General features: G+C 38.5%; 1 protein-coding gene across 12 annotated transcripts in view; it reads left to right on the top strand.

Moving 5' to 3' along the window:
• Positions 1-24,866, top strand: part of Elavl4 (ELAV like RNA binding protein 4) — a 137,764-nt gene that overhangs the window by 45,198 nt on the left and 67,700 nt on the right. For 3 of the 12 annotated variants that reach the window (XM_028889077.2, XM_028889042.2, XM_028889012.2), the window contains exon 1: positions 5,813-6,085. The exons of 2 other annotated variants lie outside the window; for them this stretch is intronic. In XM_028889077.2, the coding sequence (XP_028744910.1) occupies positions 6,038-6,085 (48 nt within the window). In that variant the 5' untranslated portion in view covers positions 5,813-6,037. Of the gene's footprint in view, positions 1-5,812; positions 6,086-6,374; positions 6,559-9,115; positions 9,418-9,451; positions 9,568-9,614; positions 10,180-24,866 lie in introns of those variants that run through there. 7 more of the 12 variants (XM_028889068.2, XM_028889035.2, XM_028889100.2 and 4 more) reach the window with 6 other exon arrangements.

The following is a 24,866-nucleotide window of genomic DNA, read 5'->3' as shown; positions in this document are numbered from 1 at the left end:
AAGAGTCAAGTGGAGAGGTGCCTCTTTCTGATGGTTGTCTAGCGTCTCTTGTTTCTCACTTTTCCTTCGCTCTCATGGAGAAAGGAAGCAACCTCTTTGAATGTATGAAAGTTGTACAGATAAACTAGGCCACTTAGGCAGGGTTCTGTGAAACGACTGCCCTCTGATAAGGCACAAGAGAAGTGCATGCCTATTAAAAGGAAAGCAGCTGTGGGTTGATGATCTAATACATCTATCTGCTGGTGACCAGCCTCAGCAAAGATTTCTTGGTTTGGCTTTTTTTTTTAATAACCCAACAGTAAGAATGAGTCAATAAAAAGAGCTATGATTAGTGAATAAAGTACCAAATAATTGTGCCCTAAGCATTTTGTTCAAAAGTTTGTCTGAAATATTTGGAATCAATAATTTATGTTCTTTTTTTTGAGTGCCCACTATATCCCAAGCACTGATTTTCAATGTGTTAGGGTTATAAGGAAATAACATACAATTTCTACCATGAAATCTCACAGTATAGCATAAAAATAACAATGGACTGTAATTCATTGAATACAGTCTGTAATAGAATTGTTAAAATATTATAGAGGCTTGAGATTATGTTCACAGTTGAATTTTTATAAATACATTTATAAAATATTTTGAATGGTAAATGCCTTTGGGTTTTAGTAAACATCCGAAGATCAGGCCATTTCCTGATCTACTTTCAGTGATCAGAAAGCATACTTACAACACAACAGTGGGCAATATGACCCTCTTAATTTTTCACAGGTCAGGGTCTATCATCACCTGGTAGCAAAATATTGAAATTGCAGACCAAGCTCAGGCATGGTTGTGCTGGTTGTTACTGCTATACAAGTCGGGAGACGTCAAAGACATTATGAGTTTTTAAATGTGAATTTTTAAGTGTAAAATAATAGAGAAAGAGAATAATACTTCAATTTATTAAGACCTACACTTTTAAATATAAAGTATTATGTCTATGTTATAGTAAATTGGAAGCACATATTAAATATGAAACCTAAGTTTGCATCTTAATGGTCATATTATCCTAAGAAAACCACTTAAATGTCTGAATCATTGATCATTTTTTCTTCATTTGAAATCTCAGAGTTGTGAGATTGACATTTATAGGCAAAGCACTTTATGCAATGTTTGACACATTGTAAACACTCCATGATTTTTAATTATTGTTCCCTTTACAACAGTGCTTACTAAATAAAGGTCCTCACATTCATTATCACATAATATTCCTCTATTTATAACTTAGAAATAGGAGATGTTAGAATGGATCCAGAATTCCTTGAAAGGGATATAGGTAGGGATGATCTGGCTGTTAATATAATTTTCCAACTCTCTTCCACTACTTTTGTTCTGAAACAAAATATTCTAGCTTTACTGGCCAATGTCTATCATTCTTAAAAAAAAAAAAAAAAAAAAACTTGTCCCAAAATGTAGCTTCCCAGTGTATACTATCATTTCACATTCTCCCTTATATTGAAAGGATTCACACATGCAAGTGATAGTTCTTCACCAGCTAGAATGCAAGTTCCTTAAGGTGGTACTGAAATTTGTAATTATTTTTAGATCTCACATTAAGAATTTAGTACTAAACTTTACCCATGGGGCTAAGTAAATGTTTATCTACCGTAAGCACTTTTCATTAGAACTGAGAGAGGCCATTCAAACCTTTGTTAGTGATTATTATGTTACTGTTCTCCAATTGTTGGAAAATCTTTTTATCATCTAGTCTTCAACAAGATTAACTTCTCTTAAAGCTATTACTAATTTATTCATTCTTTCTATTAGTAATAAAAGACTGTCATGTAGGATACTGTCTCCACCAAGCCTATGCCTGGCAACAAACTTTAAGTATTGTGCCCATTTTACAAATGAAAAAGATAAGACTTAATAAGCTTAGAGTATCTTTTTACCACCCACCCCCACCCCCGCAAGGATCTGTTCAGAGAGCCTTACTTGGATTGAAAGAAATAGGTTTGAGGATAGTAATTATATGACTATTGATCTTCACTCATTCTCTTTATATGTGTGCTCTTCACAAATAAGAACGTATAAGTTAATTCAACCAATGATCATTGAGCTCTTCTAGACATATAAGAAGAAAAAGAAATGGGCTTAGGAACTCAGCCCTTTGCCCTTTAGGAATCTTTGCCTTCCGGCTTTAATCATTTATATCTCCCCATTCTCAATTTACAGTCCTAATCAAGATAGAGTAAAATGATAGTAAAATGAGACATCTGGAGGCCATACCTAGCTAAAACCACATTGCAAACAAATCTGTTGGTCTTTTCAGTTGAGAAAAATTAGGCATGCCTTCCATCTTCCCTTTCTTTCTTTTCTTGCTGTGCCCATCTTTCTCATTCATTCAACATTTTTTTACTAAACATATAGTTCTGTGATGTACTGAAGGAAAGATCTTACTTTTAAATACAGAAGAAACATTTTTGTGTGCTATGATTCTGTGATATGCATGTCAGGTGCCTAGTACATTGTTTCATGTATGGTAAACTTCTAGTACAAGATTGAATATTTCATTCTCATTTTATGAACCCTGTTATCTGTTTTCCCTTTCCTATCTCTCCTTTCATCCCCTTCCTCATTCTTCTCTTTTTTCTATATTGGAAACCTCCTTGCCTTTTATAATACATCTATTCCATTATTGGAAATTACAGAATTATAAATGAGCCTAGAAATTTTATAGCATATTGAATTCTTTTTCAGAACTGAATTAAGTGAATTAAACATTATATCCTTCAAGAGTTTAATAGCTACCCCAGATTTCATCGCTCAGTGTACATAATTTTTTAACTTTAATTTAGACGAGGGTTTTGTTACTTTGTTTTTATTTATTTTTTTAGTGGAGCTCTTTTGAACTAATATAAAAAGGTCTCAAATCCCTTAATGCAGGGATCTTCCAGAATCCCCGTGTGTTTTCACACTGGCCCTGCAGAGTTGCCATGTGCTGTGAGGAAGAATATATCAGAGAAAGGTCCACACTGTTGCTACTACACCTAAGTTATTCCTTCTTAGAAAACTTTCTAAATATAGCAATTTTCTTACCCATTACATTTCCTTTCCAGAAAGCCTATTTCTTGAAGAGGGTAGTCCAAGGCAAATTTGAACAGGCAAATGTACATGGACTCTGGAAAGAAGCCTGCATTCAAAAGCCACTCAAGCACGAACTTAGGCAAGTGGGAGATGGTGTATGAATCTGCTCTGGTCAGTTTACCTGCACAGGTGAACTCTCAGCAATGCAATTAGACCAGACGTCTGCTTTTCATATCTCTCCACACAGTAGCACTCGCACACAGATACAGTAGCTGTGCTCCTTAGGAAGGACGAAGGCATCAAACAGTCAGGTCATATATCTCTAAGAAAACATTCCACAGTGAATTTCTAATCCTCTTGCAGACTCTGTGTCAGCCTGGTGCATCTTTCTTGCCTCGGCAATATGTGTCCACTTTCCAATAAAACTGATTTAATGTTTCTACAGGAAAAAAAAAGACAAAAACCAACATCATGATTCAACAAAGGCAAATTAAGCTTTAGATCTTATCAAAGCTTTTAAACATAGTATTCCATTGTCTGGGCAGACTGATTATGTTGTCTTTAAAGAAAAAAAATCAACAGTTTAGATAATTTTTTTAAAAGTGGAAAAGGATGAAAAGAAACTGAACCACGGGAAAACGTCAGGTCACAGTCACTGATGATGCTATTTAAATGGTGTGCCATAATCATATTAGGGCACAGCACATGGAATCCCGGATTTCTGCATGACAGTGAAGAAGAACCAGCAATTATCTCTGTGTGTGTGTGTGTGTGTGTGTGTGTGTGTGTGTGTGTGTGTGTGTGTGTGCAGTCTACATTCCCTTTCCATTTTGCTAATTCAATTTAGGAGCAAGAAGAGGTAATCCGGACAGCCAGAACAGGAGGAAAAGGTCCACAGCTGTGCTCGGGGGGGCTGGTGTGGAGACAGGCGCAGACTGACTTGGAGTTTTGTGTGTTGCACGTGAATGCTCTGGACTGCCCTAATCGACTGAAAATGAGCCAGCCACAGTCATATGGAACAGGTCTGTTTAGCCACATCTCTCGGTAGCATGGCAGATGGTAGACCGTCAATGGGTGGTATTGATTGGCTGGATTTGCCTTAGGGTAACAAGACTATGAGTCCTTAAAAACCCCGCTTCATCTTATTTTCCTTTGTGCAGCTACGTACAGTAGTGGTTTTCTCTTTTCCATGCCCCAAAGCCCTGACCCCTAGCATTCCTTTTTTCCTTTTTCAAATCTAAAGTCTTCCTTAGTAATCAAGTTAGAAAGGTTACCTTGAGATAAACACTCTTTAAATTATCACCAAGGCAAGAAAACTCGAGAATATTTTATTTACTAGGCTGATTACATTTTAATGTTTGAAGAAAGTGACATTTTTTAATTAGTGTTTAAGACATATGGTGAGTGTACAAATTAGCTTATTTCATACAACCAGAATTTGATGAGAGCAACTCCTCCTTCTCACTCCCCAGTTAAAAATTGTCACTTGAAACTTAATATATGCAAGGAGGTTAAATGCTATTAAATGATGCAGACTTGACTTAAAGATAAAGGAGACAGTCACTATCTTGTGCAGTTAAATGCTGGCTGGACGGACTGGGAAAATGCTAGAATTGGCATCTGTGTCTCCAGAGATGTGGAAGTTCAGAGCTTTAATATCATCCAGCCAAGAAAAACAAAAATGCCAGGTATGTGTGTGTGTGTGTGTGTGTGTGTGTGTGTGTGTTGGTTGGTTTTTGTGTTAGATATATGGGAGAGTAAAGTGGCGTGTGTGTGTGTGTGTGTGTGTGTGTGTGTGTGTGTGTGTGTGTGTGTGTGCTTTGTTACTAGTAAAATTCTTCTTAAGATGTGGTCATGTAATGATGCAGCTCTATCTCCCTATGCTACACTTGGAGATTTCAACTTGGGGCATTCTCTTTATTCTTGGCTGAAGATCAGATTAATTGGAATAGAGTGGTACAAAGGAGATGCCAGGTTAGGTACACCTCCAAAATAATGTCCAGTAAAAATGTTTCTCTTTAAGGCAAATCTTAAGAGGAAAGAACAGCTCTGGGTAGAGACATGTGTCTGGTTTGAGCCTGTAGTTGTTTATAACTGGTCATATGATGGCATTTTTTTAAAAGACATGCTTAAGTTTTAGTTCAGCCTTTTGTGTTTTCAGTGTCTTTACTTTTAAGATTTTGGTCATTTATATCAGTAGAGATTATGCCAAATAAACTCAGAAGGAAAGTTACATCTTTAGCTCTTGCATATAACTTGTGTGTTTTTTCTACATAGCATACATGCATCTAAGTCCAGTGTTCATCCTGCATGAATATTTCTCTCATTGTAAAAAGAAAATACTTTCATGGAGTTTTTGAAGTTCTCATTTCTTGTGGTTAATTGTATTTTCCTCCTTTGTCATTTGCAGAATTAAATGAGTCTTGTTTGTGTTTCATTCTTCACAGTTTTTATTCGAATTGTTTGGTAGTATTTTGTTCTGTTCTGATTTGTCCCCTTGCTTTAAGTAAAGAGGAAAATTTTTATTTACTTAGACATAATACAGTAGAGACTGTATCATGTCACATCCTATACCTAAAAGCAGTTCCAAGGAGAAAGCACAACACACAAACACACACACACACACACACACACACACACACACACCACATCTTTTAAGATGCTTTATTTCAATCTGTGCACTCTACCCACCTGGTGGTTATATAGTGAACTGTTACTTTAAAGAGTAGTTTAAACACCAGCCATGTTTGGGGCAGGCTGCTCTTGCAAAGAGAGCAGTACATATAACAGGAAGCTACAGTGTGAGAGATAAGGGGAAAATTCAGCTCAGTGACTAGAGGTTTTAATGTGCGAACTCTGGGGAAATAATATATTGACTGTTCCGTGGTGCGCAAGAAAATTGAAGAACCCTTTGCAGACGGAGTGCTTTGCAAAGGATTCTATCTGTTTCTCTTAAAACAAAATCTGTGGCAAGATGTTTGAAATCAGCAGGACGCTTAATGCTGCTTTGTTAAATAATGAGGTAATATTTTGTCACTTTTTTCTGGGCAGCATCTGTTTTTATCTCCCCCCCCCCTTCATTTTTTTCCCTATGTTTATGAAGGGTTCTTTTTTCTTCTTTTTCCTTTCTTTTTTTTCTCCCCCGCCCCCTTTCGTAGAAGTCTAGGAAATATAATTCATGCTTCTTTTTCTGTTCCTTGCTTCCCGTGCTTTCAGAGAATTTGGTTGTCTATCCTTTTTTGTTGTTTTTTCTGTTTCCTAGCCCATTGTGCCACGTAAGGCTTCTCCACTGCGCGGAGTAGGTAGTTATTAACGCTGAATTGGCTTCTGGTACAGTCCATCTGGACTCTGTGTGGGAAAGCTGGCTGCCGGCGACTGATGCTGAGATATCTGCAGCCTTTGGGATGTGTGCATGGTGGCGAGGGGCTGACTGATATGAGATTACTTCTTTTAAGGGAAATTGTTATTAATGAGTCAAGAAACTGCTCATTTGTGGTAAGAGGGACGCAACGGCGCAGCCAGCCCCACAGCCATGGGATACCGTTTTAGGTTGCCTTAGCTGCTTGAGTGAGACAAGTTTCTTTCTGTGGTGGTGGATTGTAACAGAAAAAGAAAAAAAAATCATGCATGACTGGGAGACTCGCCTGCCTGATTCTTAAGATAATATATTGAAAATCTGTTGCTTTACAAATGCCACACCACTGATGTAGCGGTCAGCCCCTCACGCTGAAAGATGAATGGTACTATTGGAAATGCGATAATAAGGTTGACTTTTCCCAACAATAGGATTCTGCCTTTGTCTTTAGAGAAAAGGCCTCTGAGGACATTTGTGCATTTGTTTGAGGATTCCTTTGAAAGACTTTAGAGTGGAGATTTTTGCAGAAGTGATCAATATACAAAGCGCATGGATTTTTTTATTATTATTTTTTTTTAGCCCAGCAAGACCAGGTAATTGTTTATGGTATAATGTACAGTTACTGTTTTGGAAAGATAGCTGGAATGTTTTCGGAGATACCTAATGTTAATTTATGCCTCAGTGAGTGTACTGAGGTTAGTATGGATGAGAAAAAAGAGGTGCTAAAAATTTCACCTTTTATAACTTTCGTAGAAATATCAAGTAAATGTTTTGTTCCAAGAGATCTGTTTTTGATTTGTGTGGTTGTAGCATTATGTCAATATACTCTTCCCAATATTTTGATATTGGTGAGATCACACTCAAGAGTTTTTTGGCTGCCGATTTAGGACACGTAGACCTATCCTATATATGTACGTCAAGCTGTTTGGAGCATTGAACCCGGGAATTCATCGTTAGAGTACAGGGCAGCAAGTACTCGGGCTCCAGTGTGACTCACAGCACATGCAAGTGCTAAGGAAAACATTTTAAAGTTTACTTCATTTGCTCTTGTTCTACCTGAAGGGTCCAGCAGAGCTTCACATTTCTACTTCCCTTCATCATGTACCTTCATTTCTAATAGCTGGATTTATTTATATTTAAGCAAAAGGATTTATATAATGCATCCAGTACTTTGTTTGGTGATGTATCTGTATTTTCATAGAGTGTGTATATGTATGTTTGTTGCATGTGTTTATGAAGCAATGTTTTGAAGAGAATTGTTTTGACCTTTAAAAATGTTGGGTTGTTTTTTCTTTTCTAGTAATTTTTCACAAACTCATTTACTCTTGAACTCTGAAGCCCAGAAATATACCATATTTTGACCCATAGTTCCACTATCCCTAGTCCAGCTCACTGTCAACTTCAGACAAAGATAAAAACCTGTGTTTAATACTTGTTCCCTCTGTACATTTATTGATAAACAAGTTGATTAAACTGTGATTTAAATATATAGGGGTGTTACCCTTCTTCATAGATGTGAGGCATAGAGGTCTCAGGTAAGCCACTTAAAAACCCAGGCCCCAAACAAAACGTTCATGTATTCCTGCAAGCGTGGTGATACGGAGTCTATGAAATGTGTCACAGAAGCAGGCAGGCTATATACATCACCACACACTAGCTAAATGTATCTTTGTACATCTTTTAAAAGGCCGGGGGTGGGGGGAAGAAACAAGGAGAGAGACAAAGTCTTCTGTTTAGTTGAGCAAGATGAGTGGTCCACACAGGTCATAAAACGCGGCCATTTATTTCAGAACCATGTTTTGCCCTCATTGCAGTAGGGAAGGCAAAAGAGAGTATGTTTTAGTCGATTTTTAAAAATTCAGAGCATGCCTCTATCCAAGTTGAAAGATAAATTCATTTAAATAAATCATTCATCATTCTCTGTTTTGGAAAGCTCAAGACAGAAGGCAGAAAGGTAGAGCCTGGCAGCTGCCTCCTCCCTCCAGCTTATTATTATTATTATTATTATCATCATCATCATCATCATCATTATCATCATCATCATGAAATAGTTTTCTGAGGCTAACTTATGTGAACCTAATTCACTGAGCACAAGCTTAATCCTAAACTTGCATGCTTTTGAAATGTTGGTCATGTTAGCTGCAAAAGGAAGCACTACTTACAGAAAGCCAGCAATACTGGGAAATAATAAAGTTAAAATGTAGAAGTATTAGCACATTAAAGTGCTTTTGTTGTATCTTTAAGCCTAGAGGCAGATCATTAAATATGCATTTCGCTAGAAAGCAACTGTCAAGAAAGATAAGGTGGTTGAAAATATTCTCCACTGAAAAAGCCCTCTGTCAGAGGGGTGGGCTCCTGTATTCCCCGCCAGGACCCAGAAAGGAAGGACACTCCCACTGTGAAGGTTTGCAGTCCTCCAATGACCTGCAGTTGTGACAGTACTTTTTGAGCTAGAAGGAGGTAAAAGGTACAAAATACAAGTATGGCTGTTGTTGCTTCAGCCGGGCTTTAATTACCAGACACAAGAAGCAGTTCAGAAATCCGGTCTCTGTTGTTGTAGAGGTCACCAAATCATTAACATCGTCAATCTGGCAGTAGCTAATTTAAATAGCACCTGATGTTGCAACGCCTCCCTTCGTTTCCCCAGCCAATCAGATTCTGGCTTCAGCTGACAGATGGTCCCATAAATGGATGTAAAAAGGGGAAGCTTCGAGCCAATTTCAGCAAGGCTCTGTTCAGTTGTTCTTATCTACATCCTAGAATCAGGGGTTTCAGCTCACTGCGCCTTTTCTTCTTTTTTTTTTTCCTTTCTTTCCCACCCCACCCCCTCCCAATAATTGATTTACTTTACAATCATCCACACTGTGTTTTGTGGACCTTTAATATATATATATATAACAACAGTAGTCATTTTTAAATATATTCTGAAACCTTTGCAAATTTTAAGAGAAGAGTCGAAGCCCTGCAAGACCCAATATTTGCCAATAAGAATGGTTATGGTAGGTATGACTAGATGTATAATCTGTTGTTCGTGTTGCTGGAGGGAAGACAAGCGTCTACACCTTGGCCAGTCTTATGCCTGCACGAGAGTTTAGTTCTCTGCTGCTGTCTGGTTCCTACATTTACTATATCTTTTGTGTAGCGTGCGGGTAGGTCCTTTTATTGAAAAGCAGTGGGAGAGAGATTGTCATTTTTAACAGGTCGTTGTCAGTTTTCCCTTCCACATAAACGCAGAGGGTGGGGACGGGCTGAAATAATTGCTGGTTTGTTGAAAGAGATTCTATTACTTGAGACCATCATGAGGGGGTGGAAGGGGGTTTCTTTTTGTAAGAGAGAAGAGGTTTGTCTACATGCCTGGGTTTTGTGGGGCTTAGGGTGTATGCAGCAGGGTTAGGAATCTCTCCATTTCTGTGCTGGAAATGTAAACCTCGAGAGGCAGCTCCTGGATGCTGAATGTTGAGATGGGCAGTTGTGTTTCAGGGGACTGCGCAGTCAAAACGGCAAAGAGAGTGATTTATTTGGGCTTCAGTAAACGCTGCATCTTGTATTTCAAAGAGTTTCCTGTCATGACCTCATAAAAAGAGGAGGCGGCTTGTATGTGTAGCGGTGCCTGGCGTGTTGAGTTGTTGCTTCCTTCTCTGGGCAGCAGCTCTGTAAGAAGGGAATGTCAGCTTTTACATAACGCTCCTTTCCGCTTTTGACACACTGTGTGAGGGTCCATCTTCTTCTGATCACAGATGGAGTGGAATGGCTTGAAGATGGTAAGTGAAAAGAGGAAGGCAGCTTGGAGGTTCCAGCCGTGTGTGTGTGTGTGTGTGTGTGTGTTTGTGTGTGTGTGTGTGTGTGTGTGTGTGTGGTGTATAAGGATGGTGGACTGCATCGTAAATCACTGTGCTGATCCTCGTGTGTGTGTGTGTGTGTGTGTGTGTGTGTGTGTGTGTGTGTATTAGTATTTCTTTTTCTGAAATCCACAATCTGCCTCCAAGTATAATAGCATTGCATGCACACAAGGCACATACTGCCTCTTCCATCAAACACATTTTAGGCAAGCAAGGTTGGTGTCTTTTTTTGACAATCACAATGTCACCGTCACTGTTGGCTGGCGTGTCCACTGCCTCTGTGAGCCTTCCGCCGAATTACACGACCGTTAAAGTTAAAGGCACATTTCTTTTTCAGTCTCGTGCTAGGAGTGATGGGGAAGACTGGGAGTGAGGGGTGGAGGAGGTGAGATTCAGTACCAGCAGATGCAATTGTGAAACAGGACTTTGAGATGTGGATGGGGAAGTGGAAAACCTTTCTGCCGAAGTAGTAAATCTATTTTTAGCATCATCTTTTTCTGGAAAAAGAAACAGGGAAACTCCTTGAGTGCTGCTCCTGTCTCCTGGTGTTGACCCTAAAGATATGGCACAAAATGGCACAAATAGATACCATGAGTGCCCACTTTGACTTTGAATTTTCACCAGCAATAGCTTTCAGGGGATTTGGGGCTGGGTAGTGGGGAAAGCTATAAATTCATTTTTTTTTTTTTATTTTTAGAAAAGCCTGAGGAGGACTTTTCACTCCGTATAGATGTTATAACAAAGCTGTGGTCTTTTTCCCATTCTTAGAGGATTGCCTTTGTCTGGCTGCTTGTTTTGATGGGTGTAAAACAAATAAGATTAGACCGAGCAGCCCAACTGAAAGCGATAGCTGGGAGGAAAACCCAATGAAAGGTTGCCGGGGAAACGAACAGAGGAGAAGCCGAGCAGGGAGCAGGTGGCTATCACAAGAACACACTGCAAACAGTGTAAAAAGGGAGGAGGGGGACAGGACCTTGATTATCTTTGCTGTTCTTTGTGACCAGCACAACTTTAATTATTCTTCATAAATAGGTGTTAATTACATTTCTAACTCTGGTTTACAGTGATTTTTCGAAATCTATTTTTAAACATCTGTTCCCTCTCTCCTTTTTCTTTTTGTTTATTTGTTTAAAAAAGAGAGGAGGGGGAAGGGAGAATAGGGTCTCTCTCTCTCTCTCTCTCTCTCTCTCTCTCTCTCTCTCTCTCTCTCTCTCTCTCTCTCTCTCCTTCCCCCTTTCCCTGCTGTGAAATTGTACGTGGTAAAAATTGCAAGGAATCTTGTGAGACCATTTGAAAAAAATGTAAATTATATTGAATGAAGTTGACGGAAGCATAATAGTGAATTCCCACAGCTGATAGGTTCTGCAAATGATTTCTCTGAAATTTCCAGTAAATATTCATAGAAAAAATATAAGTAGATTAGGTTTATGCTAAGCAATGACTTTTGTGTTAGGTGGTACTGGTATTTTTACTACATTAGATGCTGATACTGTAGTTTCAAGGAGTTCATTGTAGAAATGTCTTTAGAACACAGTCACTGAAGAGCCCGCTGCCCATTCCTCCAGCTACAGAATCTACCCATGCTTTTCACTTGCAAATGCATTTGGTGTTAGGTCTGATCTTGGCATAAACTGAGTGGGGAAAAAAAAAAAAAAGGTGATCTTTTTTAAGTGTCTCTGAGTCTGGTGGGACCCATGCATGACAGGTATCTCACTTGTCTCTCTCTGAGTGCTTTTCTAAGTAGTGTCTTTTTCCCAGTGTGGTGGGTACCAAAAAGGACTAACAGAGATAGTACTTGAGTGAATAGGAGTAGCCATCAGTTGTGGTTCCTTCCTTGTGACAATAGAAGCACATAATCCACATAATCCAGTAGCTAATTTGAAGCCCCAAAATGAAAGATTTAAAAAATGCAAGGTATTGCAAGGGTAGAAAGTACAATTGCCTTTATTGAAAATCCTCTTAATTTATTTTCTCTCTTTTGCAAATCTCCACCACCAGTCCCCACCATTTTTTTGTTTTTCTGTGAGAATGTTCCTTTTTGTTTTGTTTTCTGATTGGGGGAGGTATTATTTTGTTTTTACTTTTAAAGTAAAAAATAAACATATTTTTGTCCCACGCTAGGACCTTGCTTTCCTAGCTGGAGTGCATAAACATATATCATCTATAAAAACAGAATAGTTTTTATTATCACTAATAAAGTTTTATTTTTGTTTTCTGAAAATTTTTCTGGCAGATGTTAGTTAGGAAAAATTGTTTCTATAAAAACTGTCACCTTGGCTTGGGTTATGAAAAAAAAAAGACACATAGCTCTAGCTCTGCTGCTGACCTTTCTTGCTTCTTTGTCTTAAAAATATTAATACCTACTACCTACATGTGTGCCTTGATAGAAGCACAAAGCTGGGTGTGCATTTATTAAGAAGTGAAAATATGGATATAAATATTGCTGCAAAAAAACATTAACTACATCACAGTTTTCCTGATCAGATTGTCTCCGCATGTTGTAGGAATGTACTTATTAAATCAGTTGATATTTAATGTTTTTGGAGGAGTCAGATGAGCTGAGGAAGTTAGCAAAAATTTACTTGGAGAATCATTGATACTCTGATTTTTTTTATATCTCATTTTAAAAACTTAAGTGTTTATTTGGGTTTTAGTCCCATTCATTGCTAACCATCATTTTTTTCAAGACGTCTTCTTGCAAAGATTAAGATGGGCTTGCTTATGTTTGATGATTTGCACACAGCCTTAAAACTTTTTTTTTGCTCCTAAAGACCTTTCTTTTAATATGAGGATTTTGTTATGAAAGCAAGACCAGGTTGTTTTGAGGTAGTACTAGCAGAGTTATTTTAAAGAAAGAGAAATGAAATGATAGTGTGTGTGTATTTTAGTTCCAAATTGTCTCACTAAGAGTTTTTGAGACGATAGACCAGATTTTTTAAATTTGAAGTGTCTATTAGGAATAATGGGCTTGAAATTTCAAATCTAAGAGTCATTGCATGAATGGTGTTCTCTCTCTCTCTCTCTCTCTCTCTCTCTCTCTCTCTCTCTCTCTCTCTGTGTGTGTGTGTGTGTGTGTGTGTGTGTGTGTGTGTGTGTGTGTGTGTATTCATTGTCTCTAAAAGGATTTGTGGATGAACTGAGTCTTTTTCTCAAGTTAGAGTTACTATGAACAATGAAAGGGTTTCCTGAGGGCAAATCCTTTGCTGTGCTTTGGTCTCTTCTCTCTGCACTTATCTCCTTTTTGTGGTTGAATTCTCTTCCTGGACAAAACACTATCCCATCTGTAAAGAAGCATTCTGCTTCATTTATCCCTTAGTACTTCAATACCTTATTTTAATTAAAAACAAAAACAGAAAAAGAAGAAACATTATTTGCATGTACCACAAGTAAGGAATGGAGGGCTGTCTTGATAGAGGTCATTATATATGGACAGAAATACTTTAGCTTAGACAGATTTCTTCCTCAGTTCCAGTGACCTGTGGCTACCAAACACTTAGTTTATGTACCCGGACATTTAATATGCACTTTTTTTTTTTCAGTGATATAGCCAGCAAATGCTAGTCATACAAGTACGTGCTGGCAAATGCTGCAATGCAGTATTTTTCCCAATGTCATTAGGAGTTTGGAGGGGTACGAAGGGACATGAACAGTCTCAAGCAGCTATATTACTATCTTTCCATTGATGGGCCGTATGCAGAATTGGTCAATTCTCCTTTGGAAGGAAGTGAAGTCAGTGTTTCATTACTGACTACCAATTCCTTCGTGCATTCGATGGATATGAGGAGGGTGGTATCTGTGTTTTTGTGAATTCTTACATCTGTCTTGGCTTTTCCTTATTTGGTGTTAACCAAATGTATGTAAACATATACCTGTAAGTGTATGTGCATCTCTAAATGGAAAAGAAACTTAAGTAGGCTACGTGTCTTAAGTATTTCATTTTTTTATTAATTCCAAGAGTTCTCTTAATAGAAAAAAATACAAATTTACAAATATTTATCAAAAAAGATGTTGAGGTTCTGCAGACTTCTGTCTAGAAGCCAGACACTTTCTTTACCAACCACTTGAGGAGCTGTAAATGTGCAAATCCTGAACTATGTTTGCAAGCCAAAAAGTTCCCTCTCAATCAGGTACAAAGGGATAGAATTTGAATTTAAACGGGGGTCCTTTGTTCTTTGGGGACAATGTAATATTACCGCTGGAAATAATAATGAGGAGGAGGTAAATGGTCATGTTGGCATCCTATGCTTTGTTTTGTCAAGTTCTGAATGTATAGTGTTGTAGGGTCGTCCTTGGGTTTTAAAGCCTCAATATATTTTAAGGCTGGAGAACTTTTGTAGATCATTGCCTTCCAAGGGTTAAAATGGGGGAATGGCCTGAGAACAAGTGGGTACCTGGAGGTTTCATATACAGTGATTGTCTTATATTAGCTCTCTAGCAATAAAAAGGAAAAGGACTAAAGGACAAGAATGAGGCAGGGCATGGAGGTGGGGTGGTTGATAACATGGAACCACAACACACAGACATCAACATGTGGATCTACACGTTTCTGGTACAGAAGATAATTTGAACTGATGCAGTGCAGGATGCCCCATAATTTCTCATTACCTTGACTTTGAAGGTTTATTACTTCCTTGTTTGCTTGTTCACACCTTTAATTACATCCAGTTTTGGGTGCTAGCTGGGGGTACAGAGATGAGCCATTTTGTCTGTTGTTTACTTCATTAAGAATTCAGGCAGCATGTCCACATAGCTTTGGAGCATCAGTGTTGGTAACCAATCGCTTTGAGAAGGAAATTGTTAGAAAACGAGAAAAATAAGAGTGTGATCAGCCAGCCAGCTAGATTTGGGTGTCCACTGTGCTTGACGGTAATATTTATGTTGGTTATGCATTCATTAAGAAATCAAGTATACTTTTGGTGCTCTTATCAGGCTAGAGGCGCGCTCTACCACCCTTCCCAGTTCTCTCCTTCTCCACCCCAACCCTGAGATTCTGACTCTACCATTTTTCCTTCAGACTAGTCTTACCCAGATCCTTGTAGCTAACACCAGAGATTATCCAACCAGTAAAGATCATTTCTTCAAGACTCAAGAAATACTGAGAGCATCAAAGAATCCTTAAATAAATTTCAGCTAAGAAACTGGTAAAAATATTAAAGAAATATTGTTCAATGCAATTGTGCTTATATCTTTATTGTTGATGTTGTTGTTGAAAAATCCTTGTTTTTAACCTCAGAAGTTAAATACAAAACTAGGGGTTTTGTTAATGAAAAAAAAAATCACACAGCTTAGGCATACCCTGACGATGACTTCTCATGGACTCTTGGCTTGAAAAATAACATTTAATTGAGTTTAAATTTTCAAGTATTCATCTTAAACTACAAAAACATAGACTTTTTTCTATAAGAAATGTAATTTCTCTTCAGTATAGAAGGAGGTAGAGAATGAATTTCAGCCAAGATGACAAATTCAGAAAGCGCCACATCTTTGAGGTCTCTGCACTGTGGGGCATGGGATAGTATCTTGCATCTGCGGGTCTGTGAATCCTCTATTTTTGTTCACCCTCTTGTAAAAAGTAGCCTTTGAATTTGTTTTGCCATCAAGATTATAGCAGAGCTGATGGACACTTTTTGTTCCATGAAGATGTGTTTGTTGAGGACTTCTACATACATTTCTTTGGAATTCAGTGTTGCCACTTCTTTCAATGATGGTCAGAAAGCATAATTAGAGGCTGTTTCTATGACTGGGGATAAGGTTAAGGTGAGAGGTCATAAGGCTCCTGTTACCCAGTGACGCTGGTGTCGAAGTGTGAGCAGTGTTCCATCAGAGCATTCAAGTTGAACGTCAGTGGTTTCCTTTGTACGAGTCTCTAAGTGATTCTAAAAGGCAGAAATTAAACATCTTCTAGACATTTTTATCTGTAAGGTTCCATGTATCCAGATGTTCATGCTCAGGAAGAAGCAGTTTGGACAGTTGGAAGGAACTTGTCTTTCAGCCAGATGCCTGTGAAACTTGCCTGGAACCTGTTAATTTTACAGAAATACGAATACCTTCCTTCTAACAGAAATCTCTTTTTTATTCTTTCTTGAGACAAGTCCTTCCTTCAATGCAACATCTTCATGGAACAAAGAATGTCCATCAGCTCTGCTATAATCTTGATGGCAAAACAAATCCAAAGGCTACTTTTTACAAGAGGGTGAGCAAAAATAGAGGATTCACAGACCCGCAGATGCAAGATACGATCCCATGCCCCACAGTGCAGACAACAAGTATGTTGTCCAGGCTGCTCTTAAAATACTGGATTCAAGTGATCCTTCTACCACCTCAGCCTTTAGAGTACCCAGGACTACAGTTGTGTGTTAGTATACCTGACACAAATATCTCTTTTAATACCCTTTTCTGTATAACTGCATCTGGGCAGACTGTGACCCTCTTGGCACAAACTAGAACTCTGTTAATGGAGCAGAAGGTGTGCCGTTATCTTTTAATACATATCTAGACAATGTCTCTCTGTCTCTGTCTCCTCTCTCTCTCTCTCTCTCTCTCTCTCTCTCTCTCTCTCTCTTCTCTCTCTCTCTCTGTGTGTGTGTGTGTGTGTGTGTGTGTGTTTTACAAACAGCTATGACCCCTAGTATGCCATGGCTTGTGCTGATAATGACTTCTCAAGCAGTTTGTGTTTTCCTAAGTTATGAATTTAAACCTTTTAAAAGTTTTTCTTTCTAATTTGTATGTAAAAAATAAGAGACAAGTTGAGCTGCTTGTTTGTTTGTTTGTTTGTTTGTTTGTTTAGAGTACCCCTTTTGAAGATGACACAGTAGTAAATGCAGCTCTAACAATAAACTTAGGCTCTGGGGGCTGTTAAAAAGTGGAAAGGCTGAGAGCCTGTAATCTTTGCTAATGAAACTTTCAATAGGAAACTGCTCACTTAAAATGGAGTAAACTGACTATATCCCTGCAAATTTGTGATTTGGATGAGGTTTGACTCATCCTTTCTTATGTTCCTTTTTGTAATGTAGCCAACCACACATCTAAAATTTGGATATGATACATGTCTTCAACATTAATTATCTCTGTTGATGCACTGAGTACAGACAGTCCAATTCCCCCAAGTCCAGATTCTTACTGTAACACCAAAACAAAAGTGATACTTATGAATAATATTGGGAGAGTTGTCCTCATAGTAACTGTTCCCCAAAGGAAACTTTACATAAATGTACATTTATTATTCAGGATATTAAAAGGCAATCCTTAGCTTTTACTTTTTAATTTGGACTAAAATATGTAAATTGCTTTTATTTTGGAGTTGCTCTGTTTTAGGTGGCTTTGGGGGAGGATAACTTTCTAGTTTGATTATATTTTAATTGCCTCTATAATGGAAGAGGTTCCACTCTTGAAATCAACCTGGTTATTGTGATTAGGACCCTGAGGGCCAGTGTGCAGTTGAGGCTAAAAACATAAATATTGGCCTGTCCACACAGAGGAAAATTAGTTTCATTCCTACAGATATCACAGTAAGCATGCTTTTGTTGGTGAAGTCAGCTCAGAGGTTGTAGAGCCCTAGGTGCCTCTGAATGAGGGCGTCCTTCATAGCACACATGTACTAGCAAATCTCTGAAAATATTCTTCCTTCTTTCCTTTCTTTCCTTAATTTCCTCCTGTCCTCCTTCCTTTATCTGTGTGTGTGTGTGTGTGTGTGTGTGTGTGTGTGTGATGTGTGTGTGTGTGTGTGTTGTATGCATACGTGATAGAGAAAGAGTGTGTGTTTGCTTATGTGTTGGGTACATGTATGTCCATATTTGTGTGGAAACGGAAATTGATATCAATTGTTATCAGGTATCTTCCATGATCAATTTCCACTATATTTATTAAGGCAGTATATCTTACTGAACTTGGAGCTTGCCAGTTTTGGCAATTTTAGTCTAACTGCCTGGCTTGACCTAGGAAACCCATGGGTCTACCTCCTGAGCACTGGGATTACAGATGGCTGCTGTGCCTGCATGGTTTTTTTATAAGGGTTCTTGGGATCCTTCTCTGGTCCTGATGCTTTCTTCACAAGTGCTTTACCCATGACCCCATCACTCCCGCCACTGTTTTATTTTTGAAAGAAATGCAAAAGTTTTCAGGGAGCTAGAAAGATGACTCAGTGGTTTGGAGGACCTGCTGCTCTTGTAGAGGACCTGGGTTCAGTTCCCAGCACCCATATGGCAGCTCACAACCATCCTAACTCCAGTTCCAGAGGTCCCAACTCTCCTGGCCTCTGAGGACACTGTGCATGCATGGTGAATACATGCAGGCAAAACACACCACACAAATAAAATTAAAGTTCTTTTTTTAAGTTTTCAGAGTGGGGTGTATGTGAATTAGAGTCCTGACTTTTCCAACTGAGTGATTTTGGAGAAGACATTTCAACTTTTTTAGTTTAACTTTCTCATTTTTTTTAAATGGGGAGATAGTGTCTGACTCACAGAGATTTTGAGCATCAAATGAGTAACAACATTGGACAGAACTTGCCATATATAGGGCCTGAACAGTAAAGGGCTTAAAGGATGAGTTTCCATTAATCTGTCCGTCCTTGGCAAAAGCTCTCCTCCAGGGAAAAGATGTCCATCAGCCCATGCGCGGTGTCCTGGGAAACCACATTGCATGATACCCTCGTAGCCACCCTCTCCTCACAGCACTCAAGGGAGTTAACATGTCATGGGTTTCTCACACAGACAGACCCTCAGTCCTTCCCTGGAATCGTGTGGGTTTACTACATTTTCTGTGTCCTCCAGATTGTGAAGGACATATACTTCGGAATTAGAATTAACTTGGGATTTAGGCATCAAAAGAAAATAAAATCTGATTATGTAATTAATTCTAGCCAGTGCTGTACTGTTTTTAATTTCATGAAAGAGCCTGTTAGAATCTTTAGGAGACAACTAGAAAGAAAACTAAAGTGGTTTGAGCTTAATTAATGTTTCCTTTCACTTTTGCCCAGAAACAAAATTTACTTTGGAGCTATTTTTCACCATCTCCACATCTGCCTTTTTCTCCATCCACCTTGTGTTCCCAAAAGGCTGGATTTCCCAGTTCTGTTTCTCAAAGGAGAAGCTGAAGCGAAATGAGTTACTGCGATTTTTCTAACTTTCCCTTCAGTTTTCTTCCTTCTATTTAGTGAGGCAGGATGATGGATGGCTTTGGCAGTACAAACAGCTCTAGAAGTGATCTGATTGACTGAAGAGGTGTGTGAGATGTGAAAAGAATGCTGGCCCTTATTTATTACCCTCCTATTTGAAGAGACAAAAAGAGAAAGCAGGAAAAGCATTGGGTGAGGGGAACCATCACAAACCTTGACATGTGGTCATTGATTGCACATCCTAAGAGTAGCAAAGAATGTCAGGACATGTAGATGTTGGGCCAAATCTCGTATTTGTACCTTTATCCCATGGCTCTGAAGAGATAACTAAATAGGAACAATAAATAAATCCACACCTTGTCCTAAGTTGGTGCATGTTGTTTTTGCTAGTGAGGATGGAAGAAAAGATACAAGTAGTTGCTGAAGTAGTTCAAGACTTAAACTAAAAGCACAATCCTCAAATGTTGTTTTAATGTCACAGATTTTTAATTCCACATCAGGATGGATAGGAGGTAGTTTTTTTTCAATTTGGTCTTTAAAAGAAGACAAGGGCCTATAACTCAGTCTGACCCCTCCCCAGTCTTATAAGCTCTGTGCTTTTCTTTTTAAAGAGATATGACTGTCAAAGACAGTAAAACTTTTCTCTTTCCATATGAGTTCATTTCAAGTCCTTGTCAAGAATTTCCCTATGAGTTTAGCAGGTGTGTGTCTATTTGCCTTGTGTGTGGTATGCAGGTACTCTGGACAAATTTGGCAATTTTTATGGTATGGTTGTATGGGCATAAATACAGCTGTAAAAAGTGGAGGTTGGAATTGTAATTCAGTGATAGAGTTCTTGCCTTGCTTGTGTGAAGCCATGGATTTAAACTCCAGCACTTAAGAGTGTGAAGAGCTTGATTTTAGAAAAGGGTGACAAAGAAGACATTTCTCTGTATTTTAGCCCAGAAAAATGTCACCTGTTAATGAAGGACCAGAAAGAGAAGGTTGATGACGTGAGTAAGCAAATGGGTAGAGTAGGGAGTAGGAAGATAGTTGTAGGTCCATGCTAGATAGATATTTGTAATGTTTAAAAATTGAGAATTCATCAGTGTATATAATGAATTAATTCTTGTATTTTATTTTTTTTTCTGGATTAAGACTTCCTATAAGAAGGAAAAAGTTTGAACTCAGAAGTGTACTAGTAAAGACTTTTGTCTGTTTTTTGTTGTCGTTTTGCTTTGAGACAGGGTAAGGTCTCTCTATGTAACTAACCCAGGCTGACCCCAAGCCCACAATCCTTCTGCCTCAGGCTCCCCCAAGGCTGGGATCACAGGAGTCCTTCCACAGACTCTGCAGAAGGAACTTTTAAATAGGTCTCCTCTTAATGAATTTTGGAGACACAGGTTTGCAGTTGGGATAATCTTAGCGCTTTTTCAGCTACCAAGTTACATCAGCATTCCAAGGACAGGGAAGGAAGCTTGCGTTCTAGAATTCCAGCTGCTTCCTGTGCAGTTCTGCTTAGAACGAGCTTGTGCCCATTGGAGATCATCACTCATAGTCGCTTAGCGTTGTATAATTTTTGACCTATGCTGTCAGTTTTGTCTCAGATACTGTCAGCCCCTTTTTATAGAAAATAAAGCTTACACACTGCCTCAGTTTATAAATTTAACAATATCAGAAGTCATCACTCCTAAGTGTCTGGGAGCATGTCTGCTTCCCAAAAAATTACATTTCTTGGGGGAAACAAAGAAAGGTAATTCCTTTTCTAGACTGAAATTTTAATTGTAGAATCATCAAACATATATTGCATATCTGCTGTATATAAAACCATGTTGTAGATCCTCTTAGAATGTTTCATCACCTAATATACACACCAATATGGTGGGGTAAATGGTGAGAGGCTGAGTGTAGACTGTGTCTGAACAGAGGAGTTCCACTGCACACAAGAAGGAAACATCAGTTCATTGCAGGGAAAGGAGATGAGGCTTCTTGAACTGAACTTCAGAAAACCCAGATGGACGGACAAATTGGAGGAGATTCCACATGAACAGAATACTATGTGTAAAAGCATGGAGATAGGAACTTATAGGACTTGCTTGAGTAAGAGGTACTTGAGTGAATGCAGCAAAAGATATTGAGAGGTAGAAGCTACCAGTTAGGAAGATTTGAGCATTGTGATGTGGTTTTAACTTTGTATTGGTGACTTAGGTTAGAATCTCCTGTTTCCTGGTCATTTTTGCAGGGCCAAGATGTCTTTACTTAGCTACCATAATTCAAAAGTCAAGACTCCCTAAATTGCTTTCAGGAAGCAACATGAATACGAATATTGAATCTATTTTACATTGTAAAGAAATGAGCCACTTAAAGGAATGTATGCTGCTATTTGCACCAAGAGGTAACGGTGATTTTGTGACAGAAATGGCCAGAGAGAGGATGACAGTGGGTGGGAAGCAAATTTATTCCTTGCTACATAAAGAAGTAGCCACTTAAAACTCTTTCTAGTTGTGCATCAAGTTAATTCACTTCTCTGAGTTAGGTCTCTGTTGGTTATCTTTTCAGCTTGGAGACCAAAGATCATGCCAAATATTCTCTTATTTCAATGTCTGGTGTGTAGTAGGCACTCGATAAGTGTTCATAAAGTTTATTCAAGTTGTCATAATCTAATTTTGATGTGTGTTTTTTTCTTAAAGAACTTAACTATAGTTAGAAGACTTGTGAGTCTTAGATCTGTTGTTAACAGGATTCTGTTTAGCCCAAATCACCTAACTTTTCTAAGTTTAAATTTCTCGGTATACAAAGTAGAATTAATGCAACTTTATGTCTTAACAAGATCCACTGAGCTATAGACAGGAAACCAGTATTGGTAAACTGTTGTTCAATTCCATAAAAATGTATTTAAATGCCTACTGTATGTGAACCCTACAAAGAGAGCTGGCCCAGTGTGTCTCTGCTCTTGAGGATTTATTAGCTGCCATTTGGCCTTCTGATTTAATTGTAACAGGAGATAGTATAGGTAGAGAGAGTTTCGTACCATGTGTTCTATTTTGGAAGTGCTGAGAACAAAGTACCTGAAACACAATAGACATTCAATAAAAATTTATTGGATTGTATTATATTTGGGTTAATTCTGGCCTAGAAATTGGGAAGAGAATATTAGAGAGACTTTAAGCCAAAGAATCACTACAAATTCTGTGACTGTGCCTCACTGCATAGATGCCCTTATCTGCAATGTGGGCATGCATATTCATCTGCCCTAAAGCCAGAATTTTTTAGTTCCTAAATTGTCAATAAGAGCTTGAAAACTCAAATTGAGTTTGAAAACTCAAACTCAAATTCGAGTTCTATCCAGCCAGAGAGGACGTTTTCCTCATAGTGTGAAAAAAAACCCTTTGGTGGAGGCATTTAGAGAACAACAAGTCGGGGGTGAGCTTTCTTAGAATTTAAAATAATAATAGTAATAAACATGGTTATATTGCTAATTTTGCTGTGTCACTTAATAAAATATAGCCACAAGTCACATTACTTCTGAGCCTCAGTTTACATACTTGCAAACTCACTTGTATCTCTCAGGCTGTGTAGGTTAAATAAATCCATTTGATAAGTATTTATGAAAACTTACTATCTGGTAATCTCTGAAGAATTAGTAGTAAAGGGCACGTAGTCCTCTGTCTGCAAGGAGCTGTATGTCAGGTAGTGGCACTAAGAAGGTGGGATTCAGACTCTCATCACCTGAAAGGCCGCTGTTAAGAGAATGCAGCACCCTGTGGTTTTCCTTGCAGTGTGTGTATTACTTTCCTGTACATGACTCATTTGCATTTTATTTGCATTTCAAGCTTATTGAGGCAGCAGTGTTGCAATATCCTTCTCTTTTGTCCCCTTTGCCTTTGGGTCTTAGTCTTGACTGTTGGCACATTGCTCCTTATACCATAGTTACTGGATAAATTCAGTCAAATTCAGCAAATATTTACTGAGTCGTTCAGGGTACTGTGCTGGAGAAGAGAGAGTAACATTTGCTGAGCAGAACTGAATTTCAAATGGCTTTGGAACACAAAAGGGGACCAGCACAGTGAGGTGGTGACATGCCAGTGCTGAAAATACCTCTGATCTGTTCAGGACAAAAGTAGAGCTCCAGAGAAGATTCTGCTGTGAGCCTGAAACAAAATAACAACAACAACAATAATAATAAAATAGAGTCTTCTCTTTCTGAGTGCTGTTTTGTTTATATAGCATGGAGAAACCATTTATTTGCTATAGACACACAACTGAGACAGTCTCTGTGATAGTTACTTCATGTCCTGTTGTGGCTCAGGAACAAGTCCTTCTGCCTTCTCAAGGCCTGGAAGACTCTGTGGCCTGGCAGTGCTTTCCTGTTCAGTTCCCACTCTCTCTGCCTTCTGCTTCTACTCCACTGTGAAAGTGCACCCCACTGTTCCTTAGCTGTGCAGACCACTCTTGAGGTCTTTGGCATCCTTCTACCCCTTTTACCTTGTTTTAAAGGTTTCCATCTCACTCACTACGAGCAGGAGGTGCCTCTGCCAGTACTGTCAGTGACGTCCCGTCCTTGTTCTTCCATACCGCAGAGTCGATTATTGACTTTCCTGTTTGGACTAAAAGCCCCGTATCTGAAGTTTAGTTGTGACACTGGTATTGCTCACCAAGCACAGTTCTGTAACTTTTTATGAGTGCCTATTTATGAGAAACTTCTCCTGATTGCCATGACTCACCTATAATTCTTCAGTAATTCTCCTTTCTTCTAGACTACTTCATGTCACCTATTATCTGCACCACGCAGCTAGCAGTGATAAATCACAATAATCTTGACCCTCTGTAGTGTGTGTGTTGGGTTTTGAAAAAAGAACTCTACTAAGGTTGCTGTTTCAATCTCATAACAACTCTGGGAAGCAGGTATTTTTATTTCCACTTAGAAGAAAGAGTGCCATGTAGCTTAAGTAAGTTGTAGAAGGTCACAAGGCTAGGAAATGTCAGACTTAGAAATCACAGTCTCATCTGTGTCTAATTCCAAAACCCACATGCCCTTTCCCATTTTGTATTGCTCATTCTTTCAAAGGTAGGAAGGAATACAGGAATTTAGCCTCGTGGTTATTATTAGGGACTGTTGATCTAGAATGCATGAGTTCAAACCTTGACTTTATCCATTAAAGCCTTAGACAAGTTGCTTCCACATCTGTGACTGAATCATTTATCTGTAAACTAGACCCGTTAAGAGGATTTGGTACACCAGCGTGTGTTAAGAACTTGAAAGAGTGCTTGGCATGCAAAGTGGCAATGGTCATTATCATTATTATTATTATCACACAGGTTAATTTGTATCCTGTTCTTCAAATACTTGCTTAGGGCCTGCTCTATACCAGACACTGTTCTTGGTGCTGGAGGTGACTAAGCAGTAACTAAGATAAGTTTCTGTCCTTATGGAACTTTGGTTTTCGAGGGAAAGGCAAACATGGAATAAGAAAATAGGTCTATATTAGTATCTGTTACTATGTATCATGTAATA

Source organism: Peromyscus leucopus, chromosome 2, assembly GCF_004664715.2.
Source record: "Peromyscus leucopus breed LL Stock chromosome 2, UCI_PerLeu_2.1, whole genome shotgun sequence".
Classification (NCBI taxonomy): Eukaryota; Metazoa; Chordata; class Mammalia; order Rodentia; family Cricetidae; genus Peromyscus; species Peromyscus leucopus.
This window is presented reverse-complemented; position numbering and strand designations above follow the sequence as displayed.